The 20,234-nt window shown below is 46.7% G+C and overlaps 1 protein-coding gene across 2 annotated transcripts in view; it reads left to right on the top strand.

The window, feature by feature from the left end:
• KIF5C (kinesin family member 5C) overlaps positions 1-20,234 on the top strand; it is a 168,339-nt gene that overhangs the window by 121,880 nt on the left and 26,225 nt on the right. Inside the window, exons 15-21 of one of the 2 annotated variants that reach the window (XM_033860351.2) lie at positions 13-159; positions 6,470-6,658; positions 10,373-10,490; positions 12,825-12,901; positions 13,855-13,964; positions 15,804-15,905; positions 16,288-16,348. In XM_033860351.2, coding sequence (XP_033716242.1) covers positions 13-159; positions 6,470-6,658; positions 10,373-10,490; positions 12,825-12,901; positions 13,855-13,964; positions 15,804-15,905; positions 16,288-16,348 — 804 coding nt within the window. The remainder of the gene's footprint in view (positions 1-12; positions 160-6,469; positions 6,659-10,372; positions 10,491-12,824; positions 12,902-13,854; positions 13,965-15,803; positions 15,906-16,287; positions 16,349-20,234) is intronic. The other variant, XR_012333124.1, reaches the window with a different exon arrangement.

Raw genomic sequence — 20,234 nt, 5'->3', positions numbered from 1 at the left:
TGTGTTTTGCAGACTACATTGACAACCACACAAAGAGAGCTGAGCCAGCTGCAGGAGCTTAGCAATCACCAGAAAAAGAGGGCTACCGAGATCCTGAATTTGCTGCTGAAGGATCTGGGGGAGATAGGAGGAATTATTGGCACCAATGATGTGAAGACTGTAAGCTAGCCTTTCTTGTATCCTCTCTACCTGCTCGTGTAATGGCATGATCCTAAGCAAGCAGAGGCTGTGTTTTATTCTCCTGAGTATGCAGTGCTTAGCACAGTGTTTTGCATCTGCTACGCGCTTGATAATATTTGAATGAACGAACGAAGGGCTGATTGAATGACTAAGTAAATGATTGGTTAAGGAGGAGAGAAACATTTACCTTTCAATTATAGGAGATGTCCTCGAATCTTGGTTGGCCTTATGTAAGTTGGCTTATTCCTCAAAGTTGCATACCAGTGTCACAGAGGTTTGGGACTGGATACGTTAAGCAAAAGTTCTACCCTCAGAAACGTTTCTCCTTTTCTGTGAGAATGCAACAGAGTGAAAATCGCCAACCCATCAGTATGAATTAGGAGAGCTTTCAGCTGGAAGTAATAGGATTCTAACAGTGGCTTAAAAAAATAAAGCCACATTTAATTATTCACAATATGAGAAGTCTAGAATCTTGTTATTTCAGGTTGTGATCTGCATTCACCTGGGAACTTGTTTGAGCTATAGACTCTCAGGCCCACCTCAGACCTACTGAATTAGAATTTTCATTTTAACAAGATTCCTCAGGTCATTCGTATGCTTCTTGAAGTTTTAGAAGCAAAATTTGGTTTGTTGCGGTATCTCAACAATGTCGGGCATCCAGGCCTTTTCTTTATTTTGTTTCTGCTTTCCTCAGCCTATTGCCTTTTCACATCTATAGATTTTTATCTCAAGGTAGCAAGATAGCTTCTATAGCACCAATCATCACATCCCCACACAACCACATCCAAGGCAGGATGGGCTGCAAAGGCAGCCAGCTTTCATCCAGGAGGGAACTATAATCCTAGAAATCCCCAATAGACATCCCCTTATACATTATAAAGGCCGGAATTGGGTCACACGGTCACCTCAAACTTCAAGGGAAGCTGGGAAGGCAAAGAGAAATAGTATTACTATAATGGGCTTAAACTAACCATGATTAACCCCTTGGGTGGCGCACCTTGGTGTAGCAAGGATGTAAGGGAGATGGGGAGAAAGAGGGTGGTGTAACGTTGTCTATGAGTTAGGAATAGAGAGAAAAGAGAATAAACGATGTTATCATCTGAGAACAATTAACAATTTGCCACGATATAGAGAGGACGTTGGAAAATAAGAAAGTGACATTAAACAAAATAGCTTGATTGAGGTATAATTGACGGAAAGTAAGCTGCACATATTTAAAGTATACAGTTTGAGAAGTTTTGACATATGTATACACTCATGAAACCATCCCCACAATAAGATAATGAGCATGTCTGCCACCTCCAGAAGTGTGTAGGGCTATTTCTGGTCTCTCTAGTCTATTTCAGTGATCTAATCTTTATGCTGTACCACACTGTTTTGATTACCATAGCTTTATATGAACTCAGTGCCTTCTGGGGAGTATCCATTGATTAAACGTGTGTGGATTTTATCCAGCCAGGGAATAGTGTTATAGTATTCAGCTTCGTCACAGGTCCCTAAAACCAAATTCTTAGAGTTTAGCCCTTCAGCCTTTAAAAGGCCAAATTCTACGTCAGTCTGCTCTGTGGGAACACTCAGGTTTTGAGTTGAGTTTGTTAAATACTAGTGAAGCCTCCCCAAATTACTTTCGTTTATTGACATTTCTGGGAAACATTGAAAGTCCTCCTTCGATGGTATAACAGACCTAGGTCTAGAGTATATGGCTTCTTGTAAACCCAGTCATTCTTTCATGGAACCTGTATTGTAACTGAATATTTCATGAATCTTTGCAAATGAATCTAATTTTAGCGTAGAATTCTTAGGTACTATAAGATTAATCCTTTCCAGTTTAGTGATTTTGTATTTGAGGATTTATTTTTAGAAGCATATATTGGTGTTGAGCTATAAACTTCTGAGGTTGGGGTGATTAAATGGCCCTTGCAATGTGAAGGTACAGTTGATTTATGGGAAGTTAGCGCCTGCTGCTGATAATGATAAAGGAAGATATTTTTATGCTAAGTTCTAAAATAGAGCTGATGAAAAATGCTAATGAAATCAAGGAGTGTCCGGGTGCTTTGGAATTTAAAAAAAAAAGAGTCCTTACCTTTGGGATATGAAGTATGATTGAGATTATTTTTTAAATACTTTCAATGTTTTTAAGTTATTTTTGGATTCCAGAAATCGGATGCCCTAGTTAATTTCATTGGTAACTAAGTTCATTGATAACTTTCACTTATATAGCATCATATTCTTAATTGTTCTGGTTTTTTTTCTTACAATTATGATTTAATCATTAGGGCAATGAGAGTTAAAGGGGAGGAATTATGTGACTTTGGGCAAGTTACTTTACTTCTCTCGGTTTCATTTTCCTAGTTTGTAAAATGACAAGATGAGGGGCTTCCCTGGTGGTGCAGTGGTTAAGAATCTGCCTGCCAATGCAAGGGACACGGGTTCGAGCCCTAGTCCGAGAAGATCCCACATGCCGTGGAGCAACTAAGTCCGTGTGCCACAACTTCTGAACCTGTGCTCAAGAGCCCGCAAGCCACAACTACTGAGCCCACGTGCCTAGAGCCCGTGCTCTGCAACAAGAGAAGCCACGACAATGAGAAGCCTGCGTACCGCAACGAAGTGTAGCCCGTGCACAGCAACGAAGACCCAACGCAGCCAAAAATAAAAACAAACAAATAAATAAGTAAAATTAAAAAAAAAAAGGCAAGATGAGTCCAGATTATCTTGAAGGTTGTCAGCTCAGGAATTGCATGAGTTATGTGTATAGTTCTTAGATCTATCATTGTGGGTACAGATACTTTTCTTACTGATTATGAGTATTCAACTGATATAATTCTTTTGATCTAAAAAAACGAGATCAAGGAAATCTTTTTCGGTGATCTTGTATTTTTATTCCTAACATGTTGTTCGGTCCCCACAAGGTCCCTCCTAATAGTGCTCTGGGGTGAGAGGGAAAGATAGGTGTTGGAGTCTCCCTCAGTCCTCAGTTCCAGGATATGACAGGCCTAAACAGCAAGGGAGCAGAAGAACCCATATTCCTCCAGCTCAATCACATCTGGAAACATTTTCAGAGCCCAGGCAATACTTTAAGTCAACAGAACAAGATGAGAGCAGCTGATGACAAGATGAGCCTAGTGTTGACTTTATTCAGGTTTATTAGCGAGCCTCCCCTTCCTTTCATGTTCCGATGTCACCGGTCTTTCTTTAAAACGAAGATTTCCAGATTCCTAGCCACAGGCAGAATAGCAGGTTGAGGTAGAGTGAACGAGATGGATTGGATTAGCTGCCTAATTTTCTTTCGACCTCAGGTCTGGCTGAGGTGGAGGTGAAGAAGTTCAAGCAGGTGACACAGACCCTGGGCCCCGGCTCCATCAGGGACCTGACTATGGGTGGACCAGAGATGCAGATAAAACTGCTCCAGATCCTGGGTCTGAAGTCAGTCTTCATCACCGACAGCTCCCTTTCCACCGACTTCTTCAACACAGCCTGGGGTCTGCTGGGGCTGGGGTCTGAGGTCCAGTCCCCAGCCAGAAGGGTGACTGGCGTCCCCACCCCCAGGACAGCTTGCTTCTTCATCCCCTCTTGCCCCTCAAGCTCTTGGAAGCAACTGTATCATACCTTAGCTCTGTACTGCACTTATAAATAAACCTGACGATTCTGAGCACTTTTTTTTTAAAGGATTTTTTAAAGTCCCATTATGACTTTTAGGTCTTAGAATGTGAAGTCACCTCACGTACCTTTTACTTGACCTAGAAATGGCACCTTGCTCAGCTGCTCCATGCTCTAGAGTCATGGGGTGGGCGTGGGGGGCGACTCCTTCCATACAGGCAAGATGGAAGGAGAGGCAGCCTCTTCTGCTGGATTAGTCAGGACTGGACTGGATCGCACAGTCCAGTACGTACAGTGGAGTCATTGTCAGACCCAGGGGAGAGTTATGAAATAATAGTGCAGCAGCAAACTCTGATTCTTCTTTTTGAAATAACAGTATATACTGGAATTACTGAAAACTCTGAACTAAACATGACTAAATATATGAACTCATAAGTGGTAGGAAACCTTACAGTTAAAACCATTTGTGTGGAGTATTGTTTTTTTCCATCAGGTGTGGATTCAAAATCTCCCTTTAGACCTCCTAGGACAAGTGTAGGCTTTAGAAGTTATGGTTCTGGTTTGGGGGAAGAAATATCCAGCTCTCACTTTGGAGGGAGCTCATTATTGTACATTTTTTTCACTCTTGCCCGATTCACATGGCACCTGGGCATAGCATACAAAGTGTCCTCATCTAAGGAGAGCCCTAGAGGAGGAGGTGTTTGTTCCCTTCTCATGATGCTCTACCTCTTGGTTCAGCAATGTTTTCCCACTAGGAGATGGTGTAGGTTGTGAATTCCACATGAAAGAGATGGATGTCCCCTTACCTTTATACAGAAAGACAATAAGCAGGCACACCTGGTCAGGCTAAAGAATGAGCTTCTCATCTCTGTTCCACGTTGGACCAGTCACAAAGGCAGAGGGACAAAACTGAACTTAAAGATGGAGGGATTTTCTCACCCGTTACCTCCATAATATTGGATTATAAAAGGAATGTAATGAGGAGTGGTGTTGCTAGGCAAATCGTTGGCAGTCAGAAATGTAACTAACTGATTAGCGAGAACCTCCACCAAAGTAAGATGGAGTCAGATATCGATGCTCGTGGATTTTCTTGCTGTTAACATAGATTCTGCATTGTGTTGATGGACACTGGAGTCATTTAACAAATACTGTTGTGGAATTTTTAGGGGAAGGTTGACACCAAATTACAGGCACTCAGCACTGTCTAGCGTATTTCCTATCTGCTACCAATTTTCCAGTTGATACACGATTCCATATTCCTAGCTCTTAAATGTTTACTGAAAAAATAGTCATACGATGAGTTAATGACGGTAATAATGACAAAAGTGGGCAGCGAACTGTGGAACATCAAAAAACCATAGTTGGAATCATTGTCTTAGAACCAACTGAAGCCTCTGTTCACGGGCTGGGTACTGGACAGGGCTCTTGGTTTTCTCCTGAGGTGCTAGGATGCCCTCTGGTGGTTAAACAAAATATTCACACAGTTGCTTTGCTCCTGTGGTCAGTTGCCCTTCAAGACCATCTCTGCTTCTCAGCAAATGGGTTTTTATCCCAAGTAGCTTGCTGCAGTGTTTGTTTCCAGTAGAACTCTGAAAATTAGACAACAAACATGAGATGGTACAGGAATGCTGGTTGTCAGAATCTTTTCTTCTAAAGGTGGATTTACATTGTTATTCTTAGGTGATCTAGATTCCTGTGTGCTTGGAAGGGACAGTTGGGTAGAGGCAGGGAAACAGATGGGTAGTACTGAGAAGTTATGCAGGAAAATTTTCATCCAGAGGTACTTTTGGTAATAGCACATTCTTAGTCATTAGATTTTTTATTTAATCGAAGACTACATAGAAAATCCTTCTTATTTCAACCCTTGCTTATGGAAACATATTCAAGCTATTAGACTGCTTGCCTCTCTGGATAGCAGATTATAGAGAACATAATAGAAATTTTGATTTGACTTCTTATGGGGACTCAGAGTCACCTTAGGAACACTGGGCTTTGCTGCTGTTCCAGAAATGTAAGGTGTAAGACATTGAATGGAACACCTCTTCAGAGTTAGCTCTTTTTAAAATTTCAGTGTCTTTTTCTTCTGTCATCTCTTTTATCCTAAAAATCAGTTGTAATGAAAAACCTGGTTAATTGAAGATTATGTTAGTAGAGGATTTATTTATTTTTGGCTGCATTGGGTCTTCGTTGCTGCGCGCGGGCTTTCTCTAGTTGTGGCGAACGGGGGGCTACTCTTGGTTGTGGTGCATGGGCTTCTCATCGCAGAGGCTTCTCTTTGTTGCGGAGCACGGGCTCTAGGTGCGTGGGCTTCAGTAGTTGTGGCTCATGGGCTCTAGAGCGCAGGCTCAGTAGTTGTGGCGCACGGGCTTAGTTGCTGCGTGGCTTTTGGGATCTTCCTGGACGAGGGCTCGAACCTGTGTCCCCTGCATTGACAGGCGGATTCTTAATGACTGCACCACCAGGGAAGCCCCCAGTAGAGGTTTTTAATTGAAAGTTTTACCCGAGGTTTCAGAGAACTTGGGGTTGAACGTATAGTACTTTTTAGAGAAAAATTCTCAGCTTGTGGTCCTCCAATTAGCGTTTCTTAACCAGAAATCCACAGACATCTTGAGTTCCCATGGACAGGTTTCAGGGCCCCCATGAACCTCTGGAAATTGTAGGCATAGTTGAGTGTGTTCCCTCCTGTGCTCAGTTGGCAGATGTGAATGGAGTCATCGAGGAGGAATTCACCATGGCCCGGCTGTACATCAGCAAGATGAAGTCGGAGGTTAAATCTCTGGTGAACCGCAGTAAACAGCTCGAGAGCGCCCAGATGGACTCCAACAGGAAGATGAACGCCAGTGAGCGGGAGCTGGCAGCCTGCCAGCTGCTCATCTCCCAGGTAGGCCACGCCTTTCTTCCTCATTTCACACCCTTGTGCTCTGGAAAATCTGCTTCCTCCGTGCTCTTACTGGGGCCGATGGTGCATAACAGGGATAGTTGATGGACTTTGCTTTACGTAAGACTTGTCCATGGCCTCCTAGGCAATGACAGCCCAGGCTTATTTCTTAAGGCTAGGTTTAGTTGTGTGAATTACATGCATTACCTTCAGTCCCTGTTTAAAGGATGTGTCTATATATCTTTATCTAGCTAAGTAGGTAGGTAGGTAGGATAGGTAGAGATATGTAATGAATGGACAAGACTGGGTGGCATCTAAAACTCCTATCAGCTAAGACAACATTCTTTCGTCTTTTAATCTCTACCACAGGTCCAATTTAATATGGGACAACAGAAACTACCATCACTACTACTATTATTAATAGTAGTAGCAGTTAACCTTTTACTGAGTGCTTACAACGCACCATATACTATGTTAAGCACTTTACGTGCATTCTCTCACTTGATCTTTTTTTTGCGTACGTGGGCCTCTCACTGTTGTGGCCTCTCCCATTGCGGAGCACAGGCTCTGGATGCGCAGGCTCAGCGGCCATGGCTCACGGGCCCAGCTGTTCCGCGGCATGTGGGATCCTCCCGGACCGGGGCACGAACCCATGTCCCCTGCATCGGCAGGCGGACTCTCAACCACTGCGCCACCAGGGAAGCCCCTCTCACTTGATCTTTAAAAAATTCCTGATGGGCAGGTTTTATTTATTTATTATTTTTTATTTTTTTTTGCTGTACACGCGCGGGCCTCTCACTGCTGTGGTCTCTCCCGTTGCGGAGCACAGGCTCCGGACGTGCAGGCCCAGCAGCCATGGCTCATGGACCCAGCCGCTCCGCGGCACACGGGATCCCCCCAGACCGGGGCACGAACCCGTGCCCCCTTCGTCGGCAGGCGGACTCCCAACCACTGCACCACCAGGGAAGCCTGCAGGTTTTATTATTGTTCCTGCTTTTTTAAATAAGGAAAATGAGACTTGAAAGGTTAAACATACTGTCCAAACTCATATAGCCAGTGAAAGGCGGAGCTGGGACTCAAACCAAACTGTGTGTGAACTCAAAGCCTTGAAGGAATCTTCAAGCTCCTGGGGCATATGTCATCCCCTCAATGAGTAAGGCTACTCTTCTTCCATTAGAAGGGTATTTTCATTTTAGTAAGGTGCTTTCAGAAAACAGCAGCCTCGTTTCTGACCTGCCACTGATACCTGAGCTTGGTGTTTGGGCTTGAGGCTTCTGTGAGTGGTCCAGTGTGTGCTACTCACTGCCTTAGCCCAGGTATTAAAACAGCTGAAGTCATTTGGGGTAAACAGAGACTAGTATGGAATGGCGCATCAGACAGTGCTGAGAAGCAGACAAAAGCATACTTCATCCTGTACGCTTTTAAACATAGGGATGTGTCATCATAGAACCATCTCCTTGTCTCCTACCATAATCATCTAAGGGATGCAAATTAAAACATCAAGCTTCCATTTTATAAATAACATAGTAAGCAAAGATGTATTAATATTTAAGAGATTATTCAGTGCTGGTGTGTGATAGTGAAATTTATTGAGAAAAGTATAATTTGGTCAGTCCATTTGGAAAGGACCTTGGGAATCAAAAACCATAAAAATGTAAGTATACTTTGGTCCAGTAATTTCACTTATAGCATTTTTCATTGATAATGAAAATGAAAATTTTTCATTTCATATGGTATTATCATTCCCTGATTAAAAATATTAGCATTTATATGGAAGATGTTTAGTGCAGTATTACTTTCATTTTAATTAAATAAAATAGGCAACTATCGAGAGACTAATAACATAAAGTGACATGGAAGGATTTATGCAGCTCTTACAAAAAACTGATAAAAACCAGTCATTTGGAAAGTATAATTATATAAAGTTAAGTAAAAATGAAAATGCTGAGTTACAGATCTATGCTATGCCTTGCAACTTGGCAAAATATGCATTCATATAGATAAGACCAGGAATATAGGGGGACATGGTTAATAAATTAGAGTGGTTCATGGGTGAAATTTATACTACTTTTTCTGCATTTGCTTTACTGTTTGACATTTTTATAATTTGTGAAAGTTGAGAGGAAAAACACTAAACATTAGGACATAGTACACCTCAAGTCTGATTTCCAGATCACCTGTTACACTGAGAGCATGTGCTTCCGGAGGCCCCTAATATTTGGAGGCCAAGGCAAGAGCACAGACAGAGGCCCTGCGGCCTGCAGCCCAGTGTCTCTCCTTCCATCTGGATGTACCAGCCTCCATGTCCACGTCGAGTCCCTTCTGCACGTTCTGTGAACTGATGGAAGTGTGTAACTGGGTCAGCTGTAATCTATATAAATGGATGATGGGAGCTGCACTGCTGGTCCTGGGAGTGGCCTTAGGGCCATTGGAGTAAGGAGTTTCTAGTTTCCCAGACTCACTGTGGTCTAGAAGAGGATGTGAGCTCCAGGTGGGCACGCTCCCTTGGCATATGAACTTTGCTCAGTGGAGTGGGATGCAGCCAGAGGACCGCCCAAGTGGGGTGCTCTAAAGTGTAGGGCCCAGGACAGTTGCCCAGATCTTAGAGTGACACTCACTCAGGGTATATGAGATCAGAGTCAAGAATATTAGGGCGGTTTTAGTTAGACGGTGCTTTCTGCATTAGCAACAAATACAGTTTTCCATTAGGTGCTATTTTGTACTCTGCTACAATTTACATAAAGCCAAAGATTCAGCCATAATTGCCTGGGGTTCAAAAGTAAGAGAATTCTTGGCTCTTTATTTTCTGACATGATCTAAGGAATCTGACAAAATATTTCCAGCTAAAATGCTGTTATCTCCTTTGTTTACACTCATCCTTGTCACCAAAATCTATGCTTATAAAACAACTGCTCCAACAGGGTCCCATTTCCCAGAGGTTATTTCGTTAGATTAGAGCTCAGTCTCCAGAGTGTTCCTGCCTAAATATGAACCCTGTAGATCTGGAGGGGGGAGTGTTTGCATATTTCCATCTGCCTAGAAGTGACGACTGTCCCTAGTCAGTCACGAGCTCTCATTCATTCATTCACACCATTATTATTTATTAACTCTATTTTCATGGAGCTAACAAGTAGGAAAAAAAAAATAGATAAATCAAGCAGAAGTTAGGTGCTATAAGAAAATGTCGGGGCCTGAGTGATAAGGGTCCAGCCAGGACCATGGCTGGGAGGGTGCTGGGGAGAGCTTCCTAGGGAGAGGAAAATGTAAATGCAAAGTCCCCGAGACAGGAATCGGTGCGTTTGAGAGACAGAAAAAGAAAAGACATCATATTTGAGTTCCAAAGAAGAAATCCAGACATGCAGTTTCAAAGAACGAAGCCCTCAGCCTGGACGTTTTCCCAGTCCCTTTCCCTCCAGCACACTCTGTTTTCTGTAAGGAGGAAAAGCAGCTTGGGCTTCGGTGTCTCACTTAAGAGGACAGTGAGGAAGGGCACGGCCATGAGTGGGTCTGTGGGGAGCGAAGCAGAGAAGCACGTGGAAGAAAAAGGACAGATCCCAAACAAAGGGCAGAATATGCACCGTTTGGGTGCTGGGACTCAGAAAAAGGACTCAAGAACTCCTCCTCTCTTGCGTTGTCTCATCAGACAGTCCCGGGCGAGCCAGGATGGCCACTTGGTAGTCATTCACTGCTCCCTTTTATCTGTTCGCTTGTTTAAAGCATGAAGCCAAGATCAAATCCCTGACAGACTACATGCAGAACATGGAGCAGAAGAGGAGGCAGCTGGAAGAGTCCCAAGACTCGCTCAGTGAAGAGCTGGCCAAGCTCCGAGCCCAAGGTGAGTAACTGACCGCTTTGCAGGTGTCTGACTCTCAGCCTAAATCAGACACTCTCTGGTTGGCTGGACTCATGATGTTTAATTTTGCTCGATTAAAGCATTTCTAGGTCTACTGAAAACAATGGCATAATTGGGCGGGGGCGGGGAGGGGAGAGAAACGTCTAGAAGACTGCCCCCACCCCATATCTGCTTCTCTTGCCATTTTCCCTCAGTCCACCCTGCTGTTCAAGTCAGAATCCTCTCCCTTCTTTACCTCCTGCGTCCAGTCTGTCCCCAAGGCCTGTCCATTCGACCTGCCAGGGGCTTCTCTGGTTCTGCTCTTCTCCGTCTTCACTGTCGCTGTCCTTAATCCTAGTTAAGAATTGTGGCCACATCCATCTACCGAGGAGCTCATCCTGCTCTAGGCTGACCACTGTGCTGTATTCCAAAGGAGGATTCCAAAATCAAGTTCTACCTCGTGTCCAACCCCAGGCCTCTGACCCTTCCCTGGTGTCCTGTTGCTCTTAATATAAAGCCTGAACTTGCACCCATGGCTTACCTGCATCCCCCATCCTTTTTTTTTTTTTTGCGGTACGCGGGCCTCTCACTGTTGTGGCCTCTCCCGTTGCGGAGCACAGGCTCCGGACGCGCAGGCCCAGCGGCCATGGCTCACGGGCCCAGCTGCTCCGCGGCATGTGGGATCTTCCCGGACCGGGGCACGAACCCATGTCCCCTGCATCGGCAGGCAGACCCTCAACCACTGCGCCACCAGGGAAGCCCCATCCCTCATCCTTTGAACAAGCTCTTCCTTTGCCAGGCAGTCTCCTGACCCCCTTTGTTGAGGGAAGTGCCCAACACATAGGAAGCACTCAATAAATGTGAATAAATAGAAGAGATTTGAGAGAAATGACTAGAAATGTAGAAATCAGAACAGGATTAAGAATGTAGGTGTTGTGGTGAAACGGGAACACACAGGTCATATTATGAGTTGCAACGAAAACTGGTAGAGTCCCTTTGGAAAGCATTTTGAAAATACATATTAATAATTCTAACACTTTTCATACCTTTTGCTCCTCAAATCTCATATATTCATTGCAGAATTATTTATATTAGTGGGAAAAAAAAGGAAAGGAAGCCACCTAAATGTCCAAGAGTTAAATGAACTATGGTATGTTGTTTAAAAGAACAATTTTTTTCATCTTGGAGATGAAGGCCATGCAGCAGTGCTTATAATGCATTAGATTAAACATCATAATATGTAATTTCGTCTTTACTGTGGTTGTAACATTTAAAAATCAATAGATGCTTATGTCCCAAGGCCTGTAAATTAATATTTGAAAGGAAATGGTTTTGATAGGATAATAGGATTGGCGATGATGCTATCCTTTTTAATGTCCTTTATTGTTGTAGAGTCATATGTCCAGTAAATACATGTTGCTTCAAATGCCAAAGTAAATTAACGATGAAAGAGAACACACTCACCCCCACTTTGACCTTGTAAGGTTTTCTTTATGTCATAGGGGGTGTTAGGAACAGAACGCTCCACCCAAAACTTGACATGGAAAAGAACTTTTCCCTCTGGTAAATGGCGTCTGCAGTGGTGCCACTGAGTGGAAATGGAATCAAAGCACGAAGAGCTGAAATGAAGTGAAACAGACTAGAGAGAATACTTAATGACTTGAATGTCACTGTCCCAAACGCTTTTGCTCCCTCCACCTCGGGCTGTGCTCAGGGAGGGCCACTGACCAAGAATAGGATGGGACTGGTCCCTCCCTCCCAGAGGTGTGCCACGTAACAGCCCTGCCCCCAGTACGAGGCGTGGCCTTCCTGTTTAGTCTGGAGGGTGTCCTTTTATATTTCTATTTTCTTTGTGCCTATCCTTAGGTTGTTTTCCTGCTCCAGATTCTTAGAGAATACCATGGGAGGTAAATTAGCTCTTTCCGAAACTCTAATAGTGGCGCGAATCCAAACACCACTAATATTAGCAGAGCTCGTTATCATTGACAAAGCACATTTACGTGTGCTGCCCAGGAGTAGCTCACCAGGCCTGGCGGGGAACCAGTCCTCCGAGGCGTGAGGTGACAGCTAGGTCAGCTGCAGCGTAACCCGCTCCAAGTTAGCACTTCCCCTCCAATCGCCACTGTCCCCGAGGGACTTCGATAATCTCCCAGGAGAGATCAGCCTTGATTTAAAAAGCCAGAAGTCCTCCTTCAGAGGCACGTTCCTTTCTACCACGGTTGTAATTGGTTAGATAAGCTGATGTTTCACCCCATTCTTTTTTCGTTTTCTGATTTTTACTTTTGGATGTGAGTCCTGCCAGTTAAATCTTAAATCATCGTTTAAAATCCAAAACAGAAAAAATGCATGAAGTCAGCTTCCAGGATAAAGAAAAGGAACATCTGACCCGGCTGCAGGACGCTGAGGAAATGAAGGTGTGTGTGCAGCCCCTTCCAGAAGCCCAGCCCATGTTTGGACTGGATTTGCTTGATCTAGGAAAATCCAACTCCTTCGGAGATGTGTGTGGCAGGGTAGGAGGGAGGCGGGTGGGGACTGGGGCTGGGCATCAGAGCTGCTCGCAGAGCGTGGCTGGGCTTAGCAATGAGATGGAGGTGGAGGTGTCCAGGAATCCCGAGGTGTCTGTAGATAATAGTTATGTTGTGTTGGTACATTTCTCTTCCCGTTCATGACGAGGAAGGAGAGGGCACACCTTCCAGTCACTGCATGGGGCCACTCGGCACAACTTCTGCAGGAATGGTCGCCCGAAACAGCCCAAATTCGAGTTTTCATCTTAAACATAGAGATCTTTATTTTTGGTCACATTTTAAACAGAAAAGGAAAAGTGGGAAAGATGATTGGGAAATAAGATTTTTAGGTGGATACAATGAAATAGGAGAAAATGTGGAACTTTTGATTAGCTTTAGGCAAACCCCTCTCCTGGGTCTGCATCACTTTGGTGGAAAGGTCTCCTTTGACTATCACTGTAAATCCATGCTGTGGGCAGGGCCGGGAAATTATCTACATTTTACGGTGAGGAAGTGCAACTCCCACAGGTTCCATGGCTTGTCTGAGGTCACCCAGGTGGTAAGAGGTCCATGCCCTCTGACTGACCTGGCGAGAGAAGCCGTGTGGCTCAGATGAGCTATAGAAGGTCAGGGGGAGACCCTTTACTCATGGAATGGGCTAATCGGCCCGTAGGGACCACTCAGTTTTATAACAGATCCTTGAGTTTTCTTATCCCTGTAAAGCACGGTGGGTTCTGAGGGCCCCGGTTTGGGGATCTGACAGCTGAGGGATATGGGGTAGGAGACAGCGAACAAGGGCTTTGTCACAGAGCCGGCTGAGAGCCAACGAGCGGCTGATACATTTCTCCCGGCCTGGGTTGCAGAAGGCGCTGGAGCAGCAGATGGAGAGCCACCGGGAAGCTCATCAGAAGCAGCTGTCCAGACTCCGAGATGAAATCGAGGAGAAGCAGAAAATCATCGATGAGATTCGGGAGTGAGTCGGCCTGGGGGCTCGTGGGGCGTTGGGGCAGACACGGCCCCTGGGCCAGCCTGGAGGTCTCTGCTTTCCCCGCCCCATGGACCCTGGGCTCTGCCCTGGTGCCTCAGCGAGCTGGACGTGATGCTTTGCGGTCTGCTCCCCAACTGGAGCCGAGCCTCCGGGGGCTCTGGTGGGCAGGTGGCAGGCGGGTCCAGCTGCCCTGCCTGGTCCCCATGGAGCAGGGGCACGTTGGTGATTCAGCTGGGCAGACACATACCTCAGAAGGTGGGGATGCTGTTCCTATGAGAGGATGAAAAAGACCCCCAAAGACCCTGAATTGCTTCTGATTCAGGGTTTCTGATGGGTTAAGAAATGCTCCAGAGAAGACAGTCAGCTCCCACTGCCTCAGCCCAACACATACCTGAACACTGCACACCCCAGAGACACCTGCTTGCAGGGGCACACTCCTTAGGGACCCGTGCTGTTGTGTGTCTGTCTGTGCTCGAGGGCATTGCACCTGGGCTCAAGGCCATTCTCCTGTTGAAGCTGCTGAAGAGCCCCCTGCTCAGCAATTATCCCTCCCCACTCCTCTCACTTTCCCGCCTCATCAACACAAGTCCCCAGGCTGTGTTTAGATGCCCCCAATTAAAGACATAAGAAAACCAATTATATTGAAATACACTTCCACTCACTGACACCCTCCTCCCCTGTCTTCCTCCTCCCCGCCACCCCAGGTCCAGACTCAAGGTTCCCTCCTCTCTGTGTCTATAGATGAAGAAACATTTCTAGATGGGAAGCAAGATTCAATGATTTCCTTAGGGTCACGCTGCTAAACAAGAATCTAACTGGAGTTGGAGTTTAATTCTCTCTCGATGTCCGTGAGATACTCACACAGCACATTTGCATTTTAAAAGTAAAGATGTAAATGATGTGACGGGGCTCTGTGCACAGTCTCCCTAGGAAAGCACTTAGCATCGCCGCTCCCCTTCTTTTGGTCCACCCCCATGCTCCCACTTACGCTGAGCTTTCCCCTGTAAGTGTGACTCTTATTTGTTAGTTGATGAATCACCCTCAGATTGTTCCGCTGGAAGGGGAGGGGAGGGAAGGAAGGTGAGAGAGATGGAGGGTCTCTGAGTCAGTTGACAAGTGGGGCCATTTCCTTGGCCTTTGCGTTTCACATGGGTTTTCCTTCAGAGAGTGTATAATCTGTTGTCTACAGTCATGTAGGCATGGCCGTATGAAAGGTTTTAGAAGGACCAGGCTGATATAAATGGTGACCAAATACCCCCAACTCGATGGTGAGTTTCTTTTTTGCAACAGCCCCTGGACTTTCTTTGCGTTTCCCCTCTCTGCCCACTGCCCCCTTTTCGCCCCCAAGACTTCACAGAACAGAACTGTCCCTGTGTCAGCCAGGGATTTGGATTTAGGAGGTGTTTTTGGAGCGTCAGACCAGAGAGGAAGGGAAGGTCAAAGTGGCCAAATAAGGTTCTGGGAGTGCGTGTGTACCATCTGTCGGGCAGAAAAGCAGAACTCTTACTGGGCTTTGTTTTTCTGTTTTAAAATATCGGCTCCTTTCCCATCTCATTATTTTCCCTCCCAAAGCTCTTGCGCAAGCCAACTATAAATACATTATTAAAGCCTTATGTTTCATGCCTCTTAGATGTTCCCAGAAATTTCATTTTCACTTGGGCAGGGAGGAAGCTGTGAGGTTGTTCTCTGATCCCTCCAAATCTTCCAGAATTGCCGCCTTTATTGCACAGGGCTAATGGGGTTAGAACAGAACCACGTCTTTAGCAGCATGACTCAGAATTTCAGGCTGATGTGGAATGTATTGCTTTTTCCTCTCCATTTCAGTTTGAATCAGAAACTGCAACTGGAACAGGAGAAGCTCAGTTCTGATTATAACAAGCTGAAAATAGAGGACCAAGAGAGAGAAATGAAACTGGAAAAGCTCTTGTGAGTGTGCTTTAAATATTTCCTCTGTTTTCTCTCATCCTCTCGAAGTTTGTTTTTTTTTTTTTGCCAACTGCACGGCACGCGGGATCTTAGTTCCCTGACCAGGGACCAGGGACCGGACCCATGCCCCCTGCAGTGGAAGCACAGAGTCTTAACCACTGGACTGCCAGGGAAGTCTCCCCACCACCCTGCAAAGTCTTAAAAAGTCTGCTTTGGTGATTCAGATACCCAAATATTCAGGTTAGGTCAGGCCAATTTAAAAACAGACCGTGGCCATTTGGGTGAGTTGGTTTGTTTTGTTGACTTATCTGCAGGTGCAGATGGTATCTGTGAGAATCTCTGATGCCCCTTTGGTGGTTCACAGTTCCTTTCTGTTTTTTAGATTGCTCAATGATAAAAGAGAACAAGCCAGAGAGGACCTCAAAGGGCTGGAGGAGACAGTGGTATGTTGATGTGTTTCCCAACTCATTTTAGTCTCAGAGACCAGATTGGTTTATGATCTTTTTTTTTTTTTTTTTTTTTTTTTTCCTGGTACGCGGGCCTCTCACTGCCGCAGCCTCTCCCGTTGCGGAGCACAGGCTCCGGACGCGCAGGCCCAGCAGCCATGGCTCACGGGCCCAGCCGCTCCGCGGCATGTGGGATCCCCCCGGACCGGGGCACAAACCCGCGTCCCCTGCATCGGCAGGCGGACTCCCAACCACTGCGCCACCAGGGAAGCCCTGGTTTATGATCTTTTGAATTTGTTTCTTCTAAAATTTTATTTGTGCATGCCTTTCTTGAATATCATTTTAAACATAAAACTTCCTATGGAAACATGAGAGCTGTAGAATTTATTCCCCTGGTCTTAACAGAGTGAATAACCAACCAACCATCCATCCATCCATCCATCCATCCATCCATCCATCCATCCATCCTTAAGACTGTAACCATGGAGTCCTGACTGAGATTTAAACTCAAATCAGTGCCTGCAATTTTATAGCCTCTGTATGTTGTGACTTACTTCCATGCAACAATCAGTGGATATTTATTGATCACCTACTGAGGGCTGGCATGCTTTTAGGTGCTTGAGTTGCATCAGTACAAAACAGTTAAGATGCTGGCCCTTGTGAAGCCGTCTTTCACCTGGGGGAGACAGACAGTGAGAAATATGGATGTAGATCATGACCTCCATTAGATGGTTATAGAAAGTGCAGGGGTACTGGTTTGGGGTGGCCCCACTGGGAGGTGACATTTAAGCAGGAACTTGAAGCAGGTAAAAGAAGGAGCCATGGGGATGTCCGGGGGAGGAGCCTTCCAGGAGAGGCAGCAGCCAGTGCCAAGGCCCTGAGGTCAGCCCATGGCAGGCATGTTGAGGTACAACAGGGAGGTCAATGTGTATGTGACCAAGAGAAGGGGGGAAGGCAGGAGGTAGGCACAGAGAGGTCAAGGCCAGAGGAGGTGCAGGCCAGGTAGGGCCTTGGGACCTGCAGGGTTTGGGGCAGAAGAGTGACAGATCTACTTCCCTTTGGAAGAAGGGCTCACCATCTGAGATCCTGGTTAGTTTTCTCTGTGCTTTCATTGGGTTTGTCTCCTCTGGTCAACTTCTGTCTCAGTTGCCCTGGGGAGTAGCTGCCTGGCTCCGAGGGCTCTCAAGAGCCCTTCAAAATGCCACGCAGCCTGTGTTTGAAGACAGACACCCCAGATAGTCTCAATTTGGTGAAAACACGTCGAGTCATTTCACATGACATGACAACAGAGAGAAACTGTTGTTTACATACAGTCATGCATTCTGATTTCATTCCCACGTCCTGGGAATTTATGTGGGACTGAGCCTGAATCCAGGAACTCGGTGACCCCAGACTGGAGGCAAGCGGTTGATCAGGGCTGGACCCGAGGCTGCACTCTGGCCGCTGGGCCAGTGTTAGCTGCTCCTCAAAGCCAGGTGTGGGCTCGGAGGGCACCAGCCGTTCAGGACAGAAGTAGGATGACTGTTCACAGGAAGTTGGGCCTTTTGAGCCTGGTGGAGAAGACGGTGGACAGGGCGGCTGGAGGGGAAACAGAAATGAAGCCATGAAGTTGCTTCCTCCACATCTGTTCTCCTGGAGAAGTGGTACCCATAATCATAGATAATTATAACAATTCAGAAATATATTGCACATTAAAATGTCACTGTATTCCCACCAGCCAGAGATCAATATTTCAGTATCTTTTCTTCCTTTACACCCTCGCACTCTCTCATGCACACTCACGCAGCACACACACCTTCCATGCCCACACCCAGAAGCTCACTCTTCACCCCTCTCTCTCTCACAGCCTCACCCACGCTCGGGCACAATCACTTATTCTTTCTCACACACACATCTTCACACACACTCACACCCACAGGCCCTCACATTCACATTCTCATGCCTGTGTTCATCCACTCACAAATTCTTACACACTCACCCAGCACACCCCATAACATGCTGACACACACATTCACACTCATTAGTGACCATCCACACTTCCTCACTGGCACACTCACACTTTTGCTCATTCACTCTCACACCCTCCATCATGTCCACTCACACACACTCACCCCACGTGCTGACTCTCTCCCAGACTCACAAGTTTTCTGTCTTTCACACTCACTCATGAGCATGTTCTTTTGCCCTTTTGAATGTTTTTTTGTTTTGTTTTGTTTTGGCCTCACTGAGCGACTTGTGGGATCTTAGTTCCCTGACCAGGGATCGAACCCATGCCCCCTGCAGTGGAAGCACGGAGCCCTAATCACTGGACCTCCAGGGAAGTCCACTGAATACATGTTTATTTATTTATTTATTTATATGTTTGGCTGTGTTGGGTCTTCGTTGCTGCACGCAGATTTCTCTAGTTGCAGCGAGCAGGGGCCACTCCTCGCCGCAGTGCACAGGCTTCTCGTTGCAGTGCCTCTCTTGTAGAGCACGGGCTCCAGGCACACAGGCTTCAGCAGTTGTGGCACACAGGCTCTAGAGTGCAGGCTCAGTAGTTGTGGCTCACAGACCTAGTTGCTGCACGGCATGTGGGATCTTCCCGGACCAGGGCTTGAACCCGTGTCCCCTGCACTGGCAGGCAGATTCTTAACCGCTGTGCCACCAGGGAAGTCCACTGAATACATTTTTAACAACACATTTTCCTCACTAGCCTCCTCCACTGGTTCTCCTTCCCCCACCTGCCCGCCCAGCCCACTCACCTATGTTCCCACCCTCACATCCATTCTCCCCAGCCCCCCTACCACACACACATGCTCACACAACACACTTGGTCCCTCACACGTGGACGGACCCACTGACACAGCCTCCCACGTTCCCTCTGCAGCCCTCACTGCCCGTCCACACACATCACGCACACACACGCTTTCAATTCCCAAACTGGAACCCCACGGTCTGTGCCATTCCAGACGTGGGTGTTTTTACTTATCCTTCCATCACATCCTCCCCAAGCTGTCAGTGTTCCTCAGGGGCAGGCCTGCTGTCCTTGGCTGACCCTTCCTGAGCCCCCCTTAGCCCTAGGCCTGCGCTGCCTCCTGGACTGTCTGGACAGGCCCGGGTGGGACCTGCCACCCAGGGGTTGTAGTCTGTGAAGCCCACTCCAGGGGGCGATGTTGGGAAAGGCCAACCAGCCAGTGGGGACGTCTCTGGGGTCCCGGGAAGCCATCTGGCTTTAATAGGACACTTTGTGTGGGCTCTGGGGCTGGACCTCTCCTGCTGCATTGATGGGCCTTGTGTCCCCACCTCTCTGGTCACACCCTCGCTGTCCCCCGTGACAGGAAGCTGAGCCCTGGGCTTTTACACAGAGGGCAGCGTCCGTGCCAGGAAAGGCTTGTGACTGACTTCACAAGGGAAGGGAATCGGGGTGGGTGAAGGAATGCTAATGGATACGATGGAGGAAAATTGATTGCCCCAGGAGGCCAAAATGGGGTTATGCAGGCATTCATGTGCAACTTATCAACTGTTTCCAAGGCCTTGAACTGCCCCTCCTAAACTGTTTCTTGAAGTTACCTAAAAACAAACAGTAAGGAGAGAAAGTCGCCAAACTCCGGACTCTGGATTATTTGGTGCTCGGCCTGGAAGAATCGCCTGGCCCTTTGACAAGACACCCGGGTCTTCTCTTCTCATGTCCCTGCAGGGTGGTGGCGTTTTTCATGGAAAGTATTTACTGTGATTATAGTTCAATCAGTAATGAAATCCCTGAAGCGGGAGGGAGAGCTCGCAGAGCAGGGGGCCGAGGCCGAGCTCCCTCGGGCAGGGGCACAGGCAGCACAGCTACATCACTGAGAGCTCAGAGCAGCCCCCCTGCACCTGCCGGCCGGTGGCTCAGCTCTGGGCACGC

This window comes from Tursiops truncatus, chromosome 7, assembly GCF_011762595.2.
Source record: "Tursiops truncatus isolate mTurTru1 chromosome 7, mTurTru1.mat.Y, whole genome shotgun sequence".
In the NCBI taxonomy this organism is placed as follows: Eukaryota; Metazoa; Chordata; class Mammalia; order Artiodactyla; family Delphinidae; genus Tursiops; species Tursiops truncatus.
The sequence above is the reverse complement of the archived record's forward strand: the minus strand, read 5'-3'. Positions and strand labels throughout refer to the sequence as shown.